Source organism: Alosa alosa, chromosome 20 (assembly GCF_017589495.1).
Source record: "Alosa alosa isolate M-15738 ecotype Scorff River chromosome 20, AALO_Geno_1.1, whole genome shotgun sequence".
Lineage (NCBI taxonomy): Eukaryota > Metazoa > Chordata > Actinopteri > Clupeiformes > Clupeidae > Alosa > Alosa alosa.
In genome coordinates this window covers 27,996,147-28,019,607 of record NC_063208.1, presented here as the reverse complement: position 1 = coordinate 28,019,607, position 23,461 = coordinate 27,996,147, and the positions used below count along the sequence as shown (strand labels likewise).

At 42.6% G+C, this 23,461-nt stretch overlaps 1 protein-coding gene across 4 annotated transcripts in view; it reads right to left on the bottom strand.

Annotated features, from left to right (window-relative positions):
• igf2bp3 (insulin-like growth factor 2 mRNA binding protein 3) overlaps window positions 1-18,932 on the bottom strand; it is a 29,439-nt gene extending 10,507 nt beyond the window's left edge. For 3 of the 4 annotated variants that reach the window (XM_048230339.1, XM_048230341.1, XM_048230340.1), the window contains exons 1-7: window positions 18,419-18,932; window positions 17,349-17,409; window positions 10,946-10,994; window positions 5,554-5,605; window positions 5,402-5,465; window positions 3,749-4,030; window positions 3,183-3,317 (exon numbers count right to left, since the gene is read on the bottom strand). In XM_048230339.1, coding sequence (XP_048086296.1) covers window positions 3,183-3,317; window positions 3,749-4,030; window positions 5,402-5,465; window positions 5,554-5,605; window positions 10,946-10,994; window positions 17,349-17,409; window positions 18,419-18,593 — 818 coding nt within the window. In that variant the 5' untranslated portion in view covers window positions 18,594-18,932. The remainder of the gene's footprint in view (window positions 1-3,182; window positions 3,318-3,748; window positions 4,031-5,401; window positions 5,466-5,553; window positions 5,606-10,945; window positions 10,995-17,348; window positions 17,410-18,418) is intronic. The other variant, XM_048230342.1, reaches the window with a different exon arrangement.
• Between the last annotated feature and the right edge of the window lie 4,529 nt (window positions 18,933-23,461).

The following is a 23,461-nucleotide window of genomic DNA, read 5'->3' as shown; positions in this document are numbered from 1 at the left end:
ACAGACAGTGAGGGTGTAAAACTGGTCAGCGCTGACTGTTTTTACTTTAAAAGGTGAAGTCAGGGATTGCGCAGGAAGTCGCGTTTGTTTGCTGATAATTTTAAATATAAAAACAAACACTTTTGTGCAAAAAAACATAGGCCTACATTATATTTTAACCAAGGGGTAGCTCACCCCAAGGCTACCTTTAGTATTCCCAGAGAAATGCAGGGTTTCATTTTTGTTTGGGGGACAGGCTGCCCCTAGCCTGGCTAGCACCACCACCTCTCAATGAGACGTGGTCTGGGAACCAAACGTTAATTTTCTCGTATTTGAAAAAAATGCCCAGATCCGTTTATTGGGTGCCACGGATGTCTATCAAATGCGCTCTGTGCATAGCTCATCATCGCCTTTGCTTTCCCCTGTTTTTTGACTGGTTCCCCATCTCAGGCGAAAATTTGCTCCATGGTCTCCAGGCTGCCTTAGCAGCGTGAATCAAATCGCGCGCAAGGCAGCATGGGAACACCCAGGCTAGGCTGCCCCCACTTTTTGGTTGGTTTCCAAATTTCAGAGCCTGGGCTACCAACAGAGACCGGTTTTTTTTTTTAAGTGTAATCACAGAATCAGCAGCTAGCGGTCGTGAGTACATGATTGCTGAAAGCGACAATGTTATTGGATTGAAATCACATGAAATCCATGACTATCTTTACGCATTGAATAAAGTAATGTAGGAATTCTCCTCTTTGTCGATTTTCAATGTACATGGGCATTCCAGGCGCACATTGGCAATTTCAGAGACTCTAGTCCCCGTATGGTAAGTCAATTTAGTATCGAATTGAGTTTGAAGTTAATAGTTTAAAGGTGCTCTAAGCGATGCTTCTGTTGACTTTCAAACAAAACAGAGAGCTAGCTCGCTACTTCCTCCTTCCCCCTCCCTCCCGTGCAATTTAAACTCTCCTAAACGCGCATCTCGTCTGTGATTTGCTGGAACAGTTTGTTATGTTTTTATGGGCTAGGTTTGCCCAGGTTGTTTTTGTTGCCGTTTTTGGAGCCTGGGCTGTCCACGGAGATCGCGTTTTTTTACAGTGTATCCAGGACACAGACAGCTAGCGGTTGGTTACGTGATGTTTGCAGTAAGTGACATCAAATGTTTTAGCCTAAAAAACGTGTGGCATCGCTTAGAGCACCTTTAAGACAAAAGAAATACATTGTGTTTTAAAACTAGCCACTCAATATATTGTATATAGACTACAAAAAAAAAACCACTCAAGTACAGATCTCTCCCTCGGAACTCGAGGGAGAGATAAAGACCAAATCAGACTACCATGTGCCAGACACAAGTCAAGTGATAAAAAAAAAGTGACACCTCATTGGATCATAAAAACCCAGATAAACGGCATACAAACATAGGAGCACATGAGGAGTTTGGTCCCAAAACGCTACATCCTCCATTTTAATGAATTATCATTTACATGTTACTTTCCAAGTAATTTCAGCAGAACTGCAGTTGGGTATTGTTGTTTGATTTATCTTTACTCAATCAAAAAAAAACCACAACTGCAATTTTATTGATATTACCTGAAATACACAATTAAAATTACATGACTTTTCATATTTTTATGGAGATATAGCGTTTTGGAAGCAAACTCTTCACATGTACTTACTCACATCTCCATTTGGCTGACACTTTTCCCCAAAGCAACCTACATATGCCAATTATTAGAAGGGCCAGTCTCCCCAGAGTTAAGTGCCTTGCTCAAGGGCACAACAGTGGCAGCTGAGAATTGAACCCACAACTGTTCTGGCAACTGCATGCTAACCCGGCTCCTTAGCCACTACACTACCGCTGCCATCCTTTCAGACATTGGAGACCCGCAGAACCCAGAAGGCAAATGAAGCGGAGACGGACATGGACCCCACACTAATCATGCATGAATTGGGTAGTGACTCAAGAAGAGGACAGGACACCCATCTCTGGTGCCAATTTCGCTGTTCACTTTCTGATGAGTTTATTTAAGAGCATCTTCGGAGTGTCTGACCACAAACCTGTAATATCCTGCCTTATAGAGAGGACTGTCAGAAACTGAGGTGATGGGGAAAAAAAAAATACAGAGATGGGCATCAGAGCGAGAGGAGAGGAGAGAGAAGAGAACACCAGAGAGAGAAGAGAGGGAAGAGAGAAGAGAGAGAAGAGAGAACACCAGAGAGGGAAGAGAGAAGAGAGGGAAGAGAAGAGAGAGAAGAGAACACCAGAGAGAGAAGAGAGAGAAGAGAACACCAGAGAGAGAGAGGAAGAGAGACCAGAGAGAGAGAGAAGAGAGAGAAGAGAAAGAGAGAGAAGAGAGGGAGAGAGAAGAGAGGGAAGAGAGAGAAGAGAACACCAGAGAGAGAAGAGAGAAGAGAACACCAGAGAGAAGAGAACACCAGAGAGAAGAGAGGGAAGGGAGAGAAGAGAGGGAAGAGAGAGAAGAGAACACCAGAGAGAGAAGAGAACACCAGAGAGGGAAGAGAGAGAAGAGAACACCAGAGAGGGAAGAGAGAGAAGAGAACACCAGAGAGGGAAGAGAGAGAAGAGAACACCAGAGAGAGAAGAGAACACCAGAGAGAGAAGAGAAAGAGAGAGAGAGAGAAGAGAACACCAGAGAGAGAAGAGAGAGAAGAGAACACCAGAGAGAGAAGAGAGAGAGAAGAGAACAGACCAGAGAGAGAAGAGAGAGAGAAGAGAACACCAGAGAGAGAAGAGAGAAGAGAACACCAGAGAGAGAAGAGAACACCAGAGAGAGAAGAGAACACCAGAGAGAGAAGAGAACACCAGAGAGAGAAGAGAACACCAGAGAGAGAAGAGAACACCAGAGAGAGAAGAGAACACCAGAGAGAGAAGAGAACACCAGAGAGAGAAGAGAGAGAAGAGAACACCAGAGAGAGAAGAGAACACCAGAGAGAGAAGAGAACACCAGAGAGAGAAGAGAGGGTATCAGAGAGGAGAGAGCAGAGGGAGATTGAGAGGGTGCAATAAACACAGAAGACAGTGAGACAGAGGACAGCACAAAGAGAAGGGATTAGATGGCCACAGAGGGCAGCAGAGCTGCGAGTGAGACAGAAGGAGGTGATTGAGAGAGAGAGGGCCAGAGATAGCAGTTTGAGGAGAAGAGAGAACCAGGGACAATGTGACGAGTGAGAGTGATTGAGCTTGTCAGACTCACAACTTGGTGTCCACGGCCTCCTTCTGCATGATCTCCATGATGCTGCGGCAGGCGGAGCTGCAGCCCTCTGGAGTAGAGTGGACCGTGATGGGCTTCTCTGCAGCGCCCGCGTTCTCCTTACGGTGGATGTCAATCCTACAAACACAAACACATTGACACACACATGACACACGCATATACAAAAACAAACAATATTCTTCAACTTGAATGTAAAATGCATCAGCACTACCATTAACGTTGTAGGTAGGTCCATTAATATTAATGGACTTCTACGCCGAGTTGTCTGATCTCAGGTTAATCAGACGTTATTTTTTATTCAGACTTTTAACACCTTTGAGGTCACTTCCTGTCAAAGCTAACGGCACCGTTTCATCGGCCTTCACACAGAAGTAAAACAGAGTGCCATGACAAGGGACCTCAACATGGCACAACAAATGAGTTCAGCTTCAAGTCCTCTCAAACACACAATGCTGAAATGTTTGCTTTGATCAGGATGCATAGGTCCTTAGATAGATACTTCTGTGACCATGTGTGCGTGCATGTTTACGTGTGTATATGAGTCTTACTTTGAGTGTGTCTGTTTGGTGATGTTGCGGATGGTGGATCCCTCCTTGCCGATGATTGCCCCCACAAACTGGGTGGGCACCAGCATCCTCAGCGGCACGTCCGACTGCATCTTTGGCCGCGCGCCCAGCGAGGGGGACCCGGAGCGGGGAGTGCCACGGGCCGCCATCCCTCTACGACCGCCAAGGCCTGGACCCTCGGGACCCGTGGCCAGCTCGTCAGGGATGTAGGAAACCTTCAGCGCATAGCTCTCCATCAGGAACCCGTTCAGTTTCTCCAGTGCCCTGAAAACCACACACACACACTGTTAGCAGGGAAGGGGCCAGGTCGGGCCAGCTCTGGGCCAGAATCTGCTCCACCCAAAGACAGAAGGGACACATTCCTCCAGCAGAGGGCAGCAGAGAGCTGGCTTTGGACCTAGTAGGCAATAGGGCAGATCTGTGGTCTTCCGCCCAGCAGACCGGACAGGCTCATCCATCCCCAGAACCATGGTCCATGCCAATCACAGACTCCAAAGTGTCTTTGAGTGTTCCAAAATTGCATTTTTTTTTTTTTTTTTTTAAATGTTGACACTAATAGAGGGACACCTGTAGAGGGATGAACGTATTCCTCCATCCTACTCCCATGGGCAGTTTCCCAGTTGCTGTGTTGGCCCTCAGACCAGTTCAGTCTGAGCCCCAGCAGCTTAAGCCCAGCAGAACTGATCCCAGCAGATCCCTAGTCTAATGCTTCAAATCTATTTCCTATAACTAAAGGGGAGCCAACTAATCTAACCCACTTTCAGTGAATTATGCTAGGCTAGGCTAACTGTGTCAGACTGGGTTATGGCAGGCACAGAAAAGCGTATGTGTCCTCTTATTAAACGCCAGCAAATAAGGTTATTTCCCCAAAGGTTGGCATGTTCCTTTAACACTGACCCATGGTGTGGAAACCAGTCGAATGAGCAGAGAGCTGTACGTTCAGGGGGCCAATGGGGAAACAAAGAGCAAATAATGCTGCTTTCGAGATGTCTCGTAAATCATCGTACACTCACCCGTACAACATGTACCTATGAGTGGCTTTAGGAACGCCTTTCTCTCGAGCCACGAGGGGTATTAGCAGGAGGCTAGTCATTGTTATTGTTTTGTGCTACATGTAGCCTCTAGCTAAACGGCTGGAAAACAAATTGTTACATTGTATTGCAGGCACAGCAAAACCGTGCTATGCATGAATTAGTGACCGGATTGAAGCAGCAATGTAATCTAGTGGGTAAGAGCATTACATTTGATAACTTTAACATGACCAACACAGTACATATGCAAAAAAATACATGTCATCTCATCTCAACTATGGGCCCAAACGCCGCAAGAAAGCTGGGTAATTTACACTTTCCAACTCGGGCGGCGGATTTACGAGACATCTCGAAAGCAGCATAAGGTTCACAGCTCTAGTCAAAGAAATAACATCCGCTTTCCCAACTCAACAGACTACAAATGTCACCACATGCGTCAATACTGTTGTTTCGGCAAGAACAGTTCGTCCTTCACCAAAACATATGCAAGTAAACCTTTTATGTGTTGCTGAGAATGTGGAAAGGAAAGGTTCTTGTGTCCACCCACAAGCACTCAAACTGACTATGGAATATGCATATGGAGGGAGAGGGGAGAGGGACTTACTGTCTAGCTTGGTCCTTGGCTCCATAGCGTACATTTACTACAGCGGTTTCTGTCTCTGTGTTCACTGTAAAAAGACCAAAAAGAGTGGAGTGAGCTTAAAGGAAACACGTTTTGTGTGTGTGTGTGTGTGTGTGTGTGTGTGGTGAACTTACCTTGTTCACAGCTTTCAACTGTGCCATATTGTGCCAACAACCCATCCAGAACCTACAAGAGATGTGGAAAAGGAGTCAAGTACAGCAACAGAGAGAACCTACTGTTCAAAAACAAACAAGCCCATTTGTGCACACACAGACACACACACACACACGAGCTCACATCATAATCTCACCAGATAGACAGACACTCATTGAAGAGGATTTGGGGCCTTTGTTCAGCTCACACACCCAACCCTTCTCCCTGCGCTACCACCATCACGGTTAGCTTTGCATAACCTGATCATATTGGCTGTATGGCGGCACCCTCGGGGAACTAGGCAAAACCTCCTCTGTGATTGAACCAAATGCCCCACTCAGTTTGCCTTCTTATTTTGTCAGCACACTATTAGTGTGGCCATGGAATACAAATGAAGTAGGGGTGCAAGGTACGAAGATTCGTATAGAACCGTTTAGGTAGGCCTACAGGATGTTGGGTTCAGTACAGAGGTGTACCGGATGTACTAAATGCAGTCTTTAACAATAATTAACAGTAAGCTTTTTGCTTGTGGACCATGTTTCAAATTCAAGTTCCCACACAAATATATTAAGTGGCGGACCATGTGTCATTTTAATTAACATAATTAGTTTGACATCTTTTCAAAATGCTGTTGTGGTTAGCACTGTACAGGCTTATTAGTATAGGCCTACCGAAAATTATCCGAACCATGACAAACAAGGTAGGCCTACACACCGAACCATGAGTTTTGCGCACCCTTGCACCCCTAAAATGAAGATAATATTTATTGATAGCGCAACAAGAAATTAAGATAGCCTAAGACTTTATCGATCCCCACACCACAGATTTTTTTTTACAAAAGACCAATAGAATATATAGCAATAAATTAAACACAATAGAAATGATTGTGAACACAATATGTAATAAATATTCATCACAGCACCAGTGGATATAAATATGGATAGCCTACTGCACTGATGCAATGGGCATCCTTATGGACCTTCATATTCACATAGCCTAGTGGACATCCATGTGTAGGCCTAATGGACATTCATATTCACATAGTGGACATCCATGTGTAATAGACGTTCATGTAAGGGGATAATGGACGACACGGTGGTCTGTTCACAGAAGTTAATGCACAGTTAATGCACTGACTTTATATTGTTACTTTGGCCCAAACCGAAGCAGGAAACCAGAATGCACCCAATGCTGTAACCATGGTGATTGCTAAAAAGCAGAGCACCCATGTGTTTGTACAGAATCATACTGAAATCACTGCCGAAACTGAAAACAGATTATGCTGAAATTACTGCTGAAAAGCAAAGAGATTGTGCTGAAATTATTGTGGAAACGCAAATAGAGATTGTGCGGAAATTACTGCTGAAACCGATGATGCTGAAATTACTGTTGAGACGAAGCAGACTTTTCTTCTATGGGCTTGTTCTGCATTGCCATGTCTGTCCCAAGCCATTTAAGCTTCTGACCACAACACAATACCAATTAAAAGGTTCCTTAGGTAGCAGCGTCAGTGACAGTCAGCATGTACGCCAGCCTCTACCGTCGTCTTTGTATATCTGTAGGGCTTTCTGCCTTTATGTTGATAGGAAAGTGGGGAGGGGCGGGAAGCGAGGCAGAGATATGACCACAAAATGACCACAGGTCGGAAATTGGACCTGGGTCCCAATGGGCACGGAAACACACATGTGGTGCATTGCTGCGTGCACCACAGCCCTTGTTTTTAAACGCTAAAGAGAAAAACCAACAGGTCGCCCCAGAATTCCTGATCAAACATAAATGAGACCGGAGGACTGGAGACTGTCTTGTTCGCTACTCTAATCATGTCTCTGGTGAGATTGATCATACCCATATGTTCGCACCAACAATGGTTAGTGGCAATCAGCTTGAAAATAAATACAACAATCAAAAGGCCTTCCAACCAAGCTGATCCCGCATTAGAACCTTCCTTGGTCATTAAGCCCGAGAAGGTAACAGGGCCAGGAGAAAAGGCTCCTTCTCATCTCTCGTCTTCTGTGACGACTGATCAAGCCAAAATACTCCTCCAGATCAAATTGGACCACTTCATCCTCCACGCATCACTATGTATGATGGGTGACGTTATTGCCTAGTGAATTGGCACCGCCTGCAGCCCTCCAACCTCGGGCAGATGGATGCACTACATAGGTTGGCCTCAAGGGCCAGTGCTGCATACTACAAGAGACTTTCTGAGGAGACAGCACTCAAAGAATCCTTCATAGAAACACATGGGGTTCTTTGTAATGGCAATATGGCATTGTCTACACATATCCTGCCCCTTCCTGTATGCCTCCCCATTCACTTGAATAGGCAAATAGCCGCTCGATAACTGACCAGAGTGTGTTACCAAGATGGCCGCCGTGTGGGGAGATTTGGCTATAAGGCCTGTGATACTAGTGACCCTGTGCAAACCGCTTACTTTCCCATCACACATGTAGCCGTATCTCTAAAAAAGGCTTTTTGATATTAGTGCATACTCTGGTGGGATCAGATTTGTTGCAGGTTATTTAGGCTGCTTGACCAGATGTTTGCTACTGGGCTCCCTTACGGTTGTGGAGCGTTTGTATTTTACACAACTGCCGTAAATACCAGTCATGGCTTGCATCCTTCCCCCTGCACATGGTCTATGTGGATTTGGTTACAAACCACCAAAGATAATCTCTGAGAAGTCATATCAACCGACAAGGCAATAAAACACAATTTCATACAAATAGTAGGCTATTGCACAACTGCCTTAAAGTCATTTGTGATTCTCTGGTTTGGAGGACCATTCTCCCTATTACAAATTAGATCAAAATGACTTCCAAACTGTTAGATTAAGGTAAAAGAAATGTCCATATGAGTATTTTTTTAAAGCAAACAGAGAGACTAAGTTTATAGTCATCAGTTAAATCTTTTCAGTTTCATTTACATTACATTTATCCATTTGACAGATGTGTTTATCCAAAGTGACTTACAGCAATAGAATAACATTTAAGTATTTAACATTTAAGCTACAGTTGCAGCAATATAACATTTAAGCATTTGACATTTAAGCATTTTAATATTTAAGCATTTTAACATTTAACCTACAGAACTACAGCTACAGAAATAGAATAACATTTAACCTACAGAACTACAGCTACAGCAATAGAATAACATTTAAGGTTCAGTGCAGAGACTATAGCTGGGAATTACCACTGCATCTGTCAATACTAGTACTAGAGGATAGGACTGCCAAGTACAAGTCAAAGTATTCAGTCAACGATTCAGACATTACATGTATGAGCCGAGTTATGAGAAACAACATTGTCTTGGTCTTCATCAATAAAGCATGATTTGGGCCACTTTACATAACACAAGGGTGTGAGAAATGTAACTGAAGTGTTTGGAGGCTTCTTTGAGTACCCATCTCCAGAGAGAGTACATTTATTTTAGTGAATTGGCCATTTTCAGCTCAACGCCAACACTGGGTGCATAATATTTACAAAATGGAGAAAAGAAATAATTTGCTCAAAGTTCACCATTTACAAATGGACACCGCTTGCTTTGGTGGATCTCTCAAAAATATTAAGCTATTCAGAGATGGCAAAAGTGCAATTTCTGTTCCATCATCAGGATTATGAGTCTGCTGCATTTTGCAATGTATTGCAACACCTCAAGGAGAACCGTCGCCAGAATCTCAGATAGTGATATCTGACCATAACCACTTGAAAGGAGACAAGAAAACAAATCTAAACTAGCACTGTTGCTTTGGGGGCGGGGTAGGGAAATAATGTTCCCTCACAATCTCTGAAGATTACATGTGTGTGCACACACACCCCCTCGGTTTTGTACAGTCCTGCTTGGCCAATGCTAGAGGTGGAACACAAATGGATAGAACAACTAGCACCAACCTGCTCCATCTCTTGGAAAAGACCAGTTTTTCAATGAGACAGTCCATGAAAATAAACAGGATACATTAATAAACACACTTCAGTTTGTTTATACTCCTTTTGTCTAGCAAAAACATTTAACTCTAATCGCATGTTACAGTAAATTATGTCTAATATGTTTTTTTTTTTACGCTCAACTATTCTACCTTTGTTAAAAAATGGCCTCATTGGCAAGGCACAGTTATCTGCAATATAGTCATCAAGGTCAGTAAGACGGGCAAATTAAAAATCTAACAAACGCTTGGAGCATGCTGTTCAATACTGTTCCACCGGACGCAGCCTGCTAATCCAGCTAGCTATGGTGACTTAACCAGTGGCTAGCCTGAGGTTTAGGTTAGAGGGGCCGGTCGGTGGTGGCCACTGATACAAGTTTGGTAGCCACTCTGGCTTTTACGAAGTGCTTTTTCACACAGACACACACACCCTCCCTCTTTGCTCACAGGGGTCAAGGAGCAACCATACTGCAAGGCCCCACACACATTTTTTTTTTTTTATATATATATATATATATATATATATATATATATATATATATATATATATATATATATATATATATATATATATATATATATATATATATATATATATATATATATATATTATACACACATATACTCAATACACATATGTGTGTGTATATGAACATGTGTGTTGAGTATATGTGTGTGATATATATATATATATATATATATATATATGCGCGCATCATGCCACACACACACAAATCCCACACACACAAATCCCTGCCCCCAACTGATTACCCAGACATAGGAGAGTCCCCCCCGAACCCAGACAGTCCCATCTGATAGGTCAACGTAGCTATCAATCAGGGAGGCCCCTGTTCTGCTGATCAAAGGACAATGCAAGAGAGGGCGGTGCTTACATTCCAGAGGCCCCTAGCTGCAGGGGCAAGAGGAAGATGGGGAGAGAGACTAACTGGAGCGAGGGTTCTCACACACACAGTTACTTTTCAACTAGGCAGATGTGCACACCCACACAAACGTAAGTGTATATCAACATGGCTATTCCACACATTGTAAATAAATGCACACACATTATCGGTCACAACGCTTCTGGCCCTGCACATGAAAATCACTTCATGAACCTGACACAAATACATGCACGTAACACACACACCAATGCAGCACACGCGCACACACACACACGCTTATCTGCGGTTCAAGCTTCAGCTGGGTGAAAGTCCTACATGTGGCATGTGTGCAGCGTGTGTGTGCCTGCGTGCATATGTGTGACATTCCTAAAAGACTCAAGAAAGAGCAAAAATTCTGTATAAGACACTTCCCAGTGGAGTAGAGGGAGGCACACACACAAGCGCGCACACACACACACACACACACACACACACACACATCCCTCCTGAAACATGACACATGGCCTGGGCAGTAGCGAGTGACCGGATCTAGAGGCATGTCTCACTCACCTCCCATTGCATGTGAGGTGGGATATTCCTGATCTGTAGTTTACAGCTCCTGACAAAGAAAGAGAGAAAAGAAAGACATTTGAGGTGCAGCCATTTTTTTTTCCAGAGACACTTGCCAAGCAAATATTAAAATATACAACAAGAAATTGAACAGAAGAACAAGACCATCAGCTGATTAAGCTCAAGATTTCTGCCATTTATTATACTTATTTATTGGGTTTATTGTTGTTCATTGTGTTTTTACATTTTTCTTTTTTATGGAGGGGGGGGGGCTAGATGAAGAGTTTGGATTTCAAAGCACTGACTAACCAAACTAACCAAACCAACCTCCACATACCACCACCAAAACTCGTACCCCTCCTTTTTCTGGCCCTTCTCCGGTCAAAACTGCACCGCTACGTTCTGTTCATGCCACTTCTGGTAGATCTTCATTCGTTTAGAATTGTTCAAATGCGCATGCACACTCCATATATACCTACATATTAAACAAAACTGATCTCCCAGTAAGATTTTACCAAAAATAAATCAAAATTGAGAGGGGAGATGACTCAGTCTGGCCATGAAGTGGAGTGATCTAAGGAGGGAGAGGACCATGCTGTGAACGTGTCATTCCAACATCAATGGACTGAAGACATACCAGGAATGAGTGTCAATAATGTTCAGCACACAGCTGGCCATGGAGCCTACCCGTCCTTAGTAATAACCAACTGACTTTACCCTACAGCGTCTCCAGCACAAAACAGCACTGGAACCCCTGAGCTCAGCAGTGCTGTTCAGTTGGTTAAACCTACCACTAGAGAAAAGTTAGGCCAATGGGGACAACTAGTGCTGTGTGATATTACAAAGAGCAGGTCACACTACAAAGGGACACACTACAACAGAAGGAAGAATCATCCTCAACAAGAACATAAGACCACCTAGACATAATTCAGTGTTGAGTCAATGCAAATCTGAACACACCTCAGTGGGCATGCTTAGAACTATGAAAGCCTGAGCTCTATTGATCAGCGTGGACCCCCAAGTCATTATAGCGGACATAGAACTAGGCCCTGGATGCAGTTTACAAAAGGCCTTTAAAACCACACAACATTAAATATACATGTTCCCTAGCCAGAAAAAAAACAAACTGCAAAACCAAATTCCAATCATGAGAATGTAAACAACATTCATTTGTTGCCCTTACCTGTGCACAGGTAGACTACTGACTGCTCAAAACAAATGGCCGCTCCAGCCCTTCCACCTATTGCTAAGTGTTTGGTCTATGTATGCAAATCTAATCAAATACTCATAGACCGAGATGTACATTTTTATTTCCGTTTGTATTAAAAAAAAAAAAAAGCAGACGCTTTTACAGTTTGTTCAAATATTAAAACAAGCATTGAAATTTGACATAGGAGATGTTCAGCCACAGTAAATGTGTAATCTCCATAACTGGTCATTTAGTACAAAGGGTCAGCACAGAGGCTGGGCCAGGCTATCGTATCCCTATAGATACGCCTTCAGGAAAATGCACAATACATTATTTCAAACCAGATTAAGCTAGGTTTCATGATCTGAACAAAATCCTGAGACCACAAGAAAAGTTTTTTTTTCCCCCCACTCAAAGCAAGTCCCATGATGAGCTGAAATAACAACCTTGACCTTCTTAACAGTCTGGGGCACGACAGTGTTATTTCATAGCTATTCCTAAATTTGTCGGTGGTGGTCAAATGATGAGGCTTAGGAGGCTGTCTAAAACGTGAAACAACCTAGAGAGCCGACCGTAAGCTGGTGTGGAGCTGGGATATCAGTGAGACAATGTACACCGATACAGAAAAACCATGCGCCCTGGCTTTTTTCTTCCCCATCTAGGTAAGAAATGTGGATATGATCAAGCAATGAACCAGTTTCATCCAATGAACTATATACCAGTTTATACACACACACACACACACACACACACAAAACACAAACTAAAAGATGTTATAACTTAACAAGAGCTACCTTTTAGGGGCATTGATTTAGGGTTTTTTTTGTTGTTGTTTTGGTTGACTCATTTATATGTTCTGCATCTCCTCATGCTTCAATGAACACTGCCTCAAATGCCATATTTTCTGCTCATTCAGAAATCACACTGGACCGGGCAAATATATAGGCTACTCCATCAGCCATTTTGGATAAGCCTTGCTGCAGTGGGCAACGGCATCCTTAAAGGCAGTTCGGCAGCACACTACAGATGAAAAGCAAGGATAGTATAGCCTCTTCACTACCAATGTTGACAGAGCTTCCATTTCCAGAAAAAAAAAAGCATCAATTTTTAATCCAACCAGACAGGACTCACGAGTCCAAACATGACCAAAGAACTCTGGGACGGTGCATTATTGGCCATAACTTTGCACAACTTATTTATGAATCAACTGGGTGCAAAGTCGAACATGTGTGTGTATACGTGTTGACACCTTTACCAGGACTCGGAACAAAACGTACAGAGTGACAGACAAAACACACACACTCTCAACTTTAACCCCTCAGTAGTGAGCTGTTCAACATGAGGTAGAGCGACTGGACACACAGTAAGAACATCTGGAGGAAATGTGGTGTTATGTTTTGTTTAAACAACAGAAATAAAGAAACACATTTTACTACCATCAGGCCAAAATATATTTTACATTTGAGTACACTCCATATCTGTTATATCTTGAACTTTTTTTTTTATAAAGTCTTTCAAATTTTTGCCAGAGGAAGTGCAGGTCCCAGTTATTGGATAATGCATATATACAAACAACCAAAACATGGCACTAGACTGCAAACAAACTTCTCTGCACCTGTTAATATTTAAAATGCAAAATCATTTAATAGTGCAAATCAGTTACTCATTCTGAGCAACTAAAAACATCATACTAGAATGCCGCACTAATTTAACAAAGAAAGGAAGAAAGAAAAGAAAGTCATACTTTCTCACTGAACTGCTTAGCATGACTTAAAATGTCCAGATAGCTTTAAAAAGTACCAATAATTATGCAATTGGGGACATTCAGTCAGCATTTTAGGCTACCTACTGCTGTTTACTAGAAGCACAAGAGTGATGTAATTTCCATTAATAACCATTTAGTCAATAGGCATTTCCACCAGTTTTTTTTTTTTTTTATTGTTTCATTTATTCAAATTATACAGCGTAAGGAGGGACACTCAATGGCCAACTAGAATCAATGAACATGGTCTGGTACTCCAACCTGAGAGGAGAAAGTGTACACATACAGACACATGTGTATATCTTCATATGGAGCAGAAGGCTGGAACATGCTTTTGGCATGAGGCCAAGAATATGTTCATAGAACAGCAATATTTTAATCTATCAGCATTCTTAAAAACACCAAAACAAATCTACATGAGCTATGATAACTACCATATTTGCTGTTCTGTGTGTGTGTGTGTGTGCACACTTTCGCTTTTGCGTCTGCACACACACCTGAAGTTTTGCACGCTATGAGTGTTGGGCATGAAATTTAAAAAATCTCAACATACACCATACAAACAATGCATTTGATTTGTCCCTGTTAAGAAATGATTCAACGTAAAGATGAGGGGAAAAATAAGAAACTTTAGGCAACCCGAACTACAGCATTCCACGCTTCCCCCATCACAGCCATTCTTTGCGGTGGGAATGTGCTTCGGAATGCAGGATTAAGCTATAAGCAGGGGGACTCCTATAGGAGGTGGCCAATGGGGGAATTTTGTTTTATAAAAAAAAAAAAAAAAAAAAAGTCAGGCCCAGGCAACACAAGGGGTGGGGGCGGGGCGTGAGATGCTGCTTGGGCACACTGCACATGGATTCATGCTATAGGAATACTGGGCAGTTATGCTAGAGCATGCATGCAACTACACACTAAAAAGGCTAAATATTTCAACCGAAAGTCAAGAGACAGGTTTTGTAATGCGACCATGTAAATCCACACAGGGTGTGTGTGTGTGTGTGTGTGTGTGTCATGCAAGTAGGCTTACATGCGCTTATGAATGAAGGCACTAGGACACTACATACTTAAATACAAATGCAAATACAGCCTCCTGATTCAAATTTTGTAGACAACGATAAAAAAAAGGGTGCACTGATAACTAAATAAATTGCAATACGCCATATAATTCGTTCCGTTTTCAAAACATTATTGCTTTAATTATTTAAAGCCATGCGCCAAAATAAAAACGTAATGTTTGGGGATCGGAGGAATATGGGCTGGGCGACCTGTGAACTCCGTAACTGACAGTATTCCATCATCAGAGCTGACGATATATGTACGTCGACTGTTCTTTTTTACGTCTTTAAGCGAGGCATTTTTCCCGCTTTTGCTCCCTCAGGTGGAGCTACTACCACGCCATGACACAGGTCACACACGTCTCAATGAGTTTGGCCTCCCACATAGCGCTCTTAAATGGACACTAAACGTTTTTTTTTTTTTTTTTTTTTTAATTCTGCTAAATAAATTTAAGTTGAGACACATCATGCTCCCCTCCCCCCACAAGTGAACATTACACCAAAATGCATTGTTCTCGGCGGAGGATCCCACGCCCCTGAAGCGTGGCGACAGAGCCATGGACTGCGGGGAGTAGGTGGAGGCAACATGCATGGATGTATGGACTTCCCAGTATGCATTGCGGTGAATGGGCGTGGGCTTGAGCCTCGGTCTATCATTGGCTCTCAACAACAGGCAACGTTAATACTCATGCCCTCTGACCTGAAAGAGGCGCGCACACACGCTTGCTGGATGGGAATTTCCCTGTGAGCGCAGCCGCTCCACAAGCACATTTCGTAAATGGTCAAAATGTGGCGTTTTGAGGCTACTTGGACAATTATTTCTGTATTATTTAATTGTTTTGATTTTTTATAGAGACAAAAGCATACAAATGGTGTTCCTATGGACTATATATGCAGTAATGAGAATTACCAATCAAATACACTCTAGTTGGAACCATTAATTTCCCCTGTAATTCTGGTCTATCCAAATAGCAAGTTACCCCCTACAAAGAAAGTGTATGTAGTTGATAACACGTGGATCAGGGCTGCACATTAACTTAGTTTTGTTCATAGTACTGGTGATACATAGGAAAGTTTTGTAGCACAACCCACACAATCTCTAGCATCGGTATGTAGTTAAACACCTCATTTATAGGCTACACTCTAGAAAACATTTTAAATAAGGGGTCACCGGTGCTAAGCTGATGCATCCATAGCACAGCTTGATTTTTTTTGTAACACGTGCCACATGTAGCACTGTACATCCCTGATTTCGTTAATGAGATTCCGCAAAATGTCGTGGCTCCATACCCATAATTACAAAACTGACTAAGTATCGCTCAAAGGAGTTCCAACTATTTGCATACCCAATTAATATCAAATGGTAAAACATGTTTTTTTTTTTCAATTAGAAGTGCTGTGCAGTGTAATATAATGTAAAGGAATATTAGCTTCGCCCAAAGCATACAAGACTATTGCTAATATGTAGACTGTAGTGGGGACGACTGCGTAGAGCATATACTACAGAAAACCAGTCTTTTATCTGAGCAGAGTTGAATCAAAGGCCAATGACGCCATTACACAACGACCAAGAGTGAATCTGTGTACATGTGCTACTGGATTGTGCCCCATGGAGGAGGCCCTTCAGAGCACCCCACTGCAGGTTTCCGTGACAGGCCTCGAGCCTCCCGTTCCACTCGTGCTGCTGAATCCATCTTGTACATAGGACAAACAGTCGAGCGTGAGGGGGAAGGGGGATATGTAGGAGGGGCGGAAGCCCCTTCTAAATGACGGAGGTCTTCTTACAAATGGACGCACACACACTGGCGCGCGCGCGCAGACACACACACACACACACACACACACACACCTTTCAGACTGGCAGATTCCATGCAGCCGTAGTCTGCCGACCATATTTTTTGCAATACCCTTCACTGCTCACCAACGTAGGCCTTTCATATTTTTTTCCCCATCAAGACGTTATATGAAGTCAGTGTACTATGGCCATACACCCGTTTCACTGCATAATTCTCGAACACACCCATAAGACCGCACACACTCTTGTAGGATAGGCCCATTTGAAATGTCTCTGATTAAATGAACACAAACATCCTCAGGAGTTATTTCCTGTAAACCTTCCCGCACACTGCCATGGCCATAGCATGTGACCAGCTCCTATGGCTTTCGTTAACTGAACTAAAACACACATACATAGCCTATGCACACGCCACATAGGCTTCCCATTCACCAATTTAAACTAGACTTAGAATAGGAAAAACGTTCTGTATATAACCATGTTACGCAACTCGTACAATCAGTCATCAATAAAAAAATAAATAAAAAGACAATGCGGCCTATGGCATAACACTAGGCTACATAATCAACTTCAATTAGACTGATGGCAAATTAATTTACCTTTGTCGTTTGGGTACAGAGTGTTCCACTTCTAGTAGTTTTCCGTGAAGTTCTACTTTACCTAGAAAAAAAAGAGATTTTTTTTTATTTTCTTAAAATAAAAACGAAGCCTAGTTTTAATAAGACAAAATGCAGTCACATAACATTTTGCCTTCAAACATCAGAGGCATAACGTCACATGTTTGCCGTTTTGCGATTATTGCAGAAATTTCAACTTTTCTCAGCAAAGTTTTTAAATTTCAACAGGCTGCTTAAAACGAGCTCAACGAATTCCCAGAGGTTAAATATGGTTGACAAAACTTGCCCCCTCCTCTTTCGCCAGAGGAGCACCAAGGCCCGTAAACGAAAAATCAGAAAACGCTCCAAATATCTGTGCTTAACGGCTGGTATTTAAAAAACACGCCTAACTATATATGTTGCGACCCAAAATATCCATTAGGCACTTCAATTTATGAAAATAACCATGATGAATGCTTCCGTGGCCTGTAGTAGGCCTAGGCTAGCCTACCTTTCGCAAACAGGCTGTTTGCTATTACCCTGCAGATTAAATCGGGTGGTGATACAATTGAAGACGTCGTTACCTTGTATCACTTTTGGAACCATAGTGTGGCCTACTTTGTTACTCTCGAAAGCACAACTGGGAGAACGTTGGGAACAACTCTAATTAATCTAAACTCGAAAGACAATACAGAAAGCAACAATACTAGGGCAGATATTTCGCTGAAACCCTGTAAACACCGTTTGGATTTAACGCTGCTTGCACAGGCGTCTCAATGCTGCTCCTTATAGGTCGTTTAGATTCTCAATGAAACATAGCCTACAACGTTTAATTTTGAAAGAGAGGGAGGGAGAGAGAGAGAGAGAGGGGGGGAGAGAGAGAGAGAAGTGGACTAGGCGCTGCATGAGATTTCAACGAGGCAAGGACCGCCGTGACACCACAGCCTCCTGAAGAGCAGGAGCCATCCTTATTCTTACATATGGGTGACTTTTTGCAACGACAACATTTTAAAGGGTCAAGTGCTGCTTGCCCGCCATATCAGGAATACAATTTGAACACAATTTGAACTCACCTGAGAGAGTGTCGATGGCCTTCATCGCTACCTTTTCATCCGGGCAATCTACAAACGCGTACCCTGTTTTAACGAGAAACGGTCCGCTATAGGGGATCTTCCACTGCTCAAAGATACTTTCCAAGTCGACCGCACTGGCCTCTTCGCTCACGTTGCCTATATAAAGCTTGTTCATGTTGCTGCACCTTAAAGCCGACCTTTAGTGCACGAGGGAGAGAAATCCTTTGTCGGTGCTCGCGGAAGGGCTGTCTTTACAACGAACTGCACTAAAGCCGAACGGAGTGGCTCGCTCGTGTACTCCCCAATCAGACCGCACTACCGGAGATATTTGATGGACGTGCTGACCGTGGTAGCGTTTGCTCGCCCTCTCCCTTGCGAAAAAAAAAACTTAATTATTAATTCCGTTTCTCTCGAGGATAGCGGGATGTTGTTCCTTTGGACTCCTTTGCCAGAACGCCTTAAATGTCACATGCGTTATTGTGGGCACCGCCTTTAAATATAACTAAAGAAAAGAGGAAAAAAAGATTGAAGGAAAAAAAACTCGGATATTCCGGCTTCTCTGAATGAGCCACGTGTTCAAAGTACAAATCAACCCCCGCACGTGAGGAATCCCGGTTGCTCAATTAGGCTCTGGATTGAGTATAGCCTAATGGCACGGGATGATTGAGGTGGGGGCAATCTGAAATGGGTTGGGTCGAGAAGAGGGGAGTGGTGCTGGACTGGTCAAGTCCGACTACGTGCGCAGAGGGATTCCGTGCGAACCTTTCCTTTCTGTATCGTTTGGTTGTCTTCCTTGCCCGGTGGACTTTTTTCACCCATCTGCTATTCCAGCACCTCATTGGTCGTCGGAGACATAGTAAAGCGGCGGTTCACGCACGCCCCCTTGTAGTACGGGAAGCCCAGTGCGCGGGGTCTCTGTGAAATCCTCGGTTCTCCACGGTGGTCGCGGCTGTAGCATTGAACTGGGGGGTGGGGCTGCCACTCTCATGACACGCCGCAGCCCACTACACATAACTTACCACGTCTCCTGTTCCATGGATGGCTTAGGGGGAGTGTGCGGCTATCTACATAGCTGACAAAGGCATGATGACCACTTCCGTACGCCACCCTTTCCAGCCATGCCATGATCTTATTATGTTAGTAAGCTTGCCAATTAAGTTAAATTTGACCTTAACATAAGGATGTGTAAATATTTACATCACATATTTGACAAATTTGTAGTAGGCCTACACCAGTTCCTGTGCGAAAGTGTGATATCTGACTGAGAGTGTGTTAGTGCGTGAGGTAGCGATAACATGGCTACCCACTTTACATTTCCCGTGTACACGTGCACTCTAGGAAACAGCAGGAGGGTGCCCTGTGCCGCAGAGCTGGTTTAGGACGCGTACGGTCGGCCTCTGCAGTGTAACCAACTAAAACTATCTGAAAATGTATTTGGATGCAGACAGCATGCGGACCCCACAGAGAGAAAATATGAGATTAAAGCGTTAGCTGTTTAAAATCCGGTGTGTCATGGCGGATAGGCCTCACAGGATCACACACCTCAATAAAGCCCCACAACAACATATCTTAATTTTTTCAATTAATTCTAAATTAAATGTAGTGGCCTTTAAAGTATTTATGGTCTAAAACGGGGGCTGAAAATGCCGAATTGGCCAGTTGTTTTTGATCATGTGAATGGCGTCTTCATTCTTCGCCAAGCGATGCCTCCCTCACACTACCGATGCCATCGAAGTGAGCACGGCTATCCAACACAGAAACCAATAGTCATAGTGAAATCCGACATGAATTGCATAGATAACATTAACCTCGTAGGTAATTTAGCCTAAACCATCCATACATTAGTAAATAACTATAGGCCCTGATTCGAGATTACAGGATATTTATGCAAATCTAAATTATACTTAGTTCTCCTTGTTGCAGTTTGAAATAGGTTAATTAACAATTACAAGTATAAATACTTATTGTCTGTAACAGGGTGATGGGTTAATGTGCTGCTGTGAAATAGTGAGAATTTGGATAGTGTATATTGTGTTCATTCAGTCTGGCCGCCCGTACTAGTGAGGCGAGCTTGACTGGAACTGACAGCGCAAATAAAACTCTCCTCTGGCATTCTCATGCCGCGCCCCCATTGGTGGGACTAAACCACCAATCAGAGCGCCTCTCGCTCTGTCCCTTACTCCAAGCGCTGGCTCAAAGGGAGGGCGTTCATTCATTGGTTTTCAACAGCCTCTATACTATGATCTTTAAGGCGCGAAATAAATAGTTTACCTCAATACTAAAAAAGTGCGTTTTTACGCATCGGTCTTTAATATATGCATGGCCGTTGAGGCGAAGTGGGCAGAACCTCTACTAGTTAAGGAAACGGGCGAGAGGCAATTGATCTGTTCCCTACTGATGCGCAAATTTCGTTTGTTTTCTGTGTGATTAGGTTTTACTAATTCGACAAAGATAAGATAAAATTCATGATGACTTAGGATCAATTTATCTAAACAAACACAAAACAAAAGTCGCCCAGAAAGCAAAAGTTGCCCCTAAGTGTCTTATTCTTTCTGTCTGTTGTTTAGTTCGTTGTTAGCTTAATCAGAAAGTAGTATTAAAGACATTTTCTCGACCAAAGTCTTCATATCCAAAATATTTTTGATCAGTCCATGTTCGGTTGTGAGGAAAGTAAAGTAGGCTATGGCGAATGTATCGTTAAGGAATGCGGGCGTCTCCGCCCACTGGCCACTGCATAACTTCGGTAGGCTATGGAATAATTCTATAGGCTAACGACTCTGTTACCTATGGGTTTCTGAGAACGCTGCGTTCGATCAAGAGCTCAACGTTTCTACAAATATCTGCGCGGTAAAACAAGACCAACCGTCATTCAAATAATTGTAAGCTGAAGTCCAATCTATAGTGTTTGGTTAAAATGTAAACAATGTGGTCTAGGAAGACTGGGGAATAACCCGTTTCCGCTGGTCAAGAAGAGGCTACCAACGTACGCGCAGAATTGCGAAATGGTGAGATGGAGATCTGTATAGTTTATATATGGATTTGCTATTTACCATTGTGCTCACGCGTCTGTGTCCGTTTTAAATGTATGGCGTAGGTATGCTTTTCTTCGTCTTGATCGCCATATTGAGGGACTGACTTCTAGAAACACAAAAAAAGGAAAGGGAAAAGAAATGGACGTTGAGACTTTGAGTGATTGAACTACCGATAGGGTTGAACCACTAATATAATAAGATTAATTATTCTGTCAGAACCTGGGATCTTAAAACAAGTTATCTGAGAAAGAGATTTACTTAATTTTACCACTTGATAAAAATGACGAGCATGAGGACTTTCTACAGAAAATGGCCGTTACTGACTGACGTCAAAATCCAGTTTGCCTACAGTTCAACGTTCATCACTTTCTTAGCTACTTATGGGCATTTGCAAGTCTTTTCCAAACTTATTTTAAACGTGCTACTAACTAGGTCAAGTTGCACTTTGACAACACAGAACGTGCTCACATATATATTTAATTAATGTGATTACAAACGTATGTTTTACAGCCTAAAACAGTTTTTTTTGTGTTTATGTCTGATCGCCTATTGTCTCATAGAAAGCCCATTTTGGAAAGAAGTTTGTTATTTTATCAGTTATGCGTTCATATGTATTAAGTAGACTATTCATTTCAGTTGTTTGGCAAAGTTGCACACCGTGCACAGGCAGACGTTGTTGATCCCAATGGCTGTTGAAGTAAATGTATGATTGTTGAGTTTGACTGCCTAAAATGTCTAAAACATTTTTTTTTATGAGCAAATGGCTGCAGTAGACTATGCCATGACGAATGCAGCCTATAGATTATATACCTGGTAAAAACATTGTATTATGGCCTGTGGGAATACTGAAATAGGCTTTGGCCTACATTAAATGAATGAAAATATAAAATGTTTTTGTATATTGATATATTTTTTGACAGTTGGGGAGATGTTTTGGGGCTTAGTCTCGAGAGCTTATCCTCAAGGCTCGATAAAACCACACACATGCAACTCATGTGATTCCTGTTTCCAGAAACTACACCATATTACAATCAGCACTACAATTCTGATGAACTTTAATACAAGGTGTATATAACTATATGAAATGTATGAATTGATGGGTTGTTGCTGAGGGTCTGAGTTGAAACCTTCTACAGTGTATGCACTCCGAGTAGCACAGCAACACTGTGGGTGAGATTTCAGGGCACAAAATGGCGGTCAAAGGAATGATGCCCATTCCTAAAGTATTCTAGGAGGTTGAGTCAAGCACACAGAGAACTCTATGAGAGGAGAGCGTGTCTGTTTCTAGTGAGACTATACGTCCATTGTGTGTCACAGTGTGCAGGGAGAGAAAGGGCCTCAATAACAACACAACTCTAACAGACAGATAAACACTCCCTCCGCTACCCCCCCCCCCCCCCACCCCTTCTAAATAAGGTCATGTTACCCACTGGTAAAATAGCTTAAAGGTCAAGTTGCATTTTTAGAGCTGTGTAAAATATCTTGAGAAAAAACGATATATTGATTTTGCTGATATATCCGATACTATGCCCCCCCACACACACACACACACACACACACACACACACACACTTATACGGCTCATATCACTATTGGCCTCCTTACGTCATTGATGTTTATCCAAATACCCCCTCTTGTGTTAATCTTATGCATGGCACATTTACCTGCTAACAGAGGTAAAACTATATTTTATTCTTTCTTTATAATGTATACTTTCTTTATATTAATATTTATTTGTGGAAACTTTGGCTGGGAACCATAATGTTTGCAGCAAAGACAATTGATGTGTCGGGGAGCAACTTTGGGCTGTACAGGAAGAATGCATTCACAGTTTTACTGGTTTAATCATTTGAATCTCCCACTTTACTTCAACATCCTATTTTAGCAAAGCATAGCAACACAGGTACACTTTGGTTGGATTGCATATCTTAAAAACTAAGCCAAAGTAATAAATGTAACCTTATTTCAGATTTAAACCGTAACGTTAGCTTCACCCATCTATGATATCAGT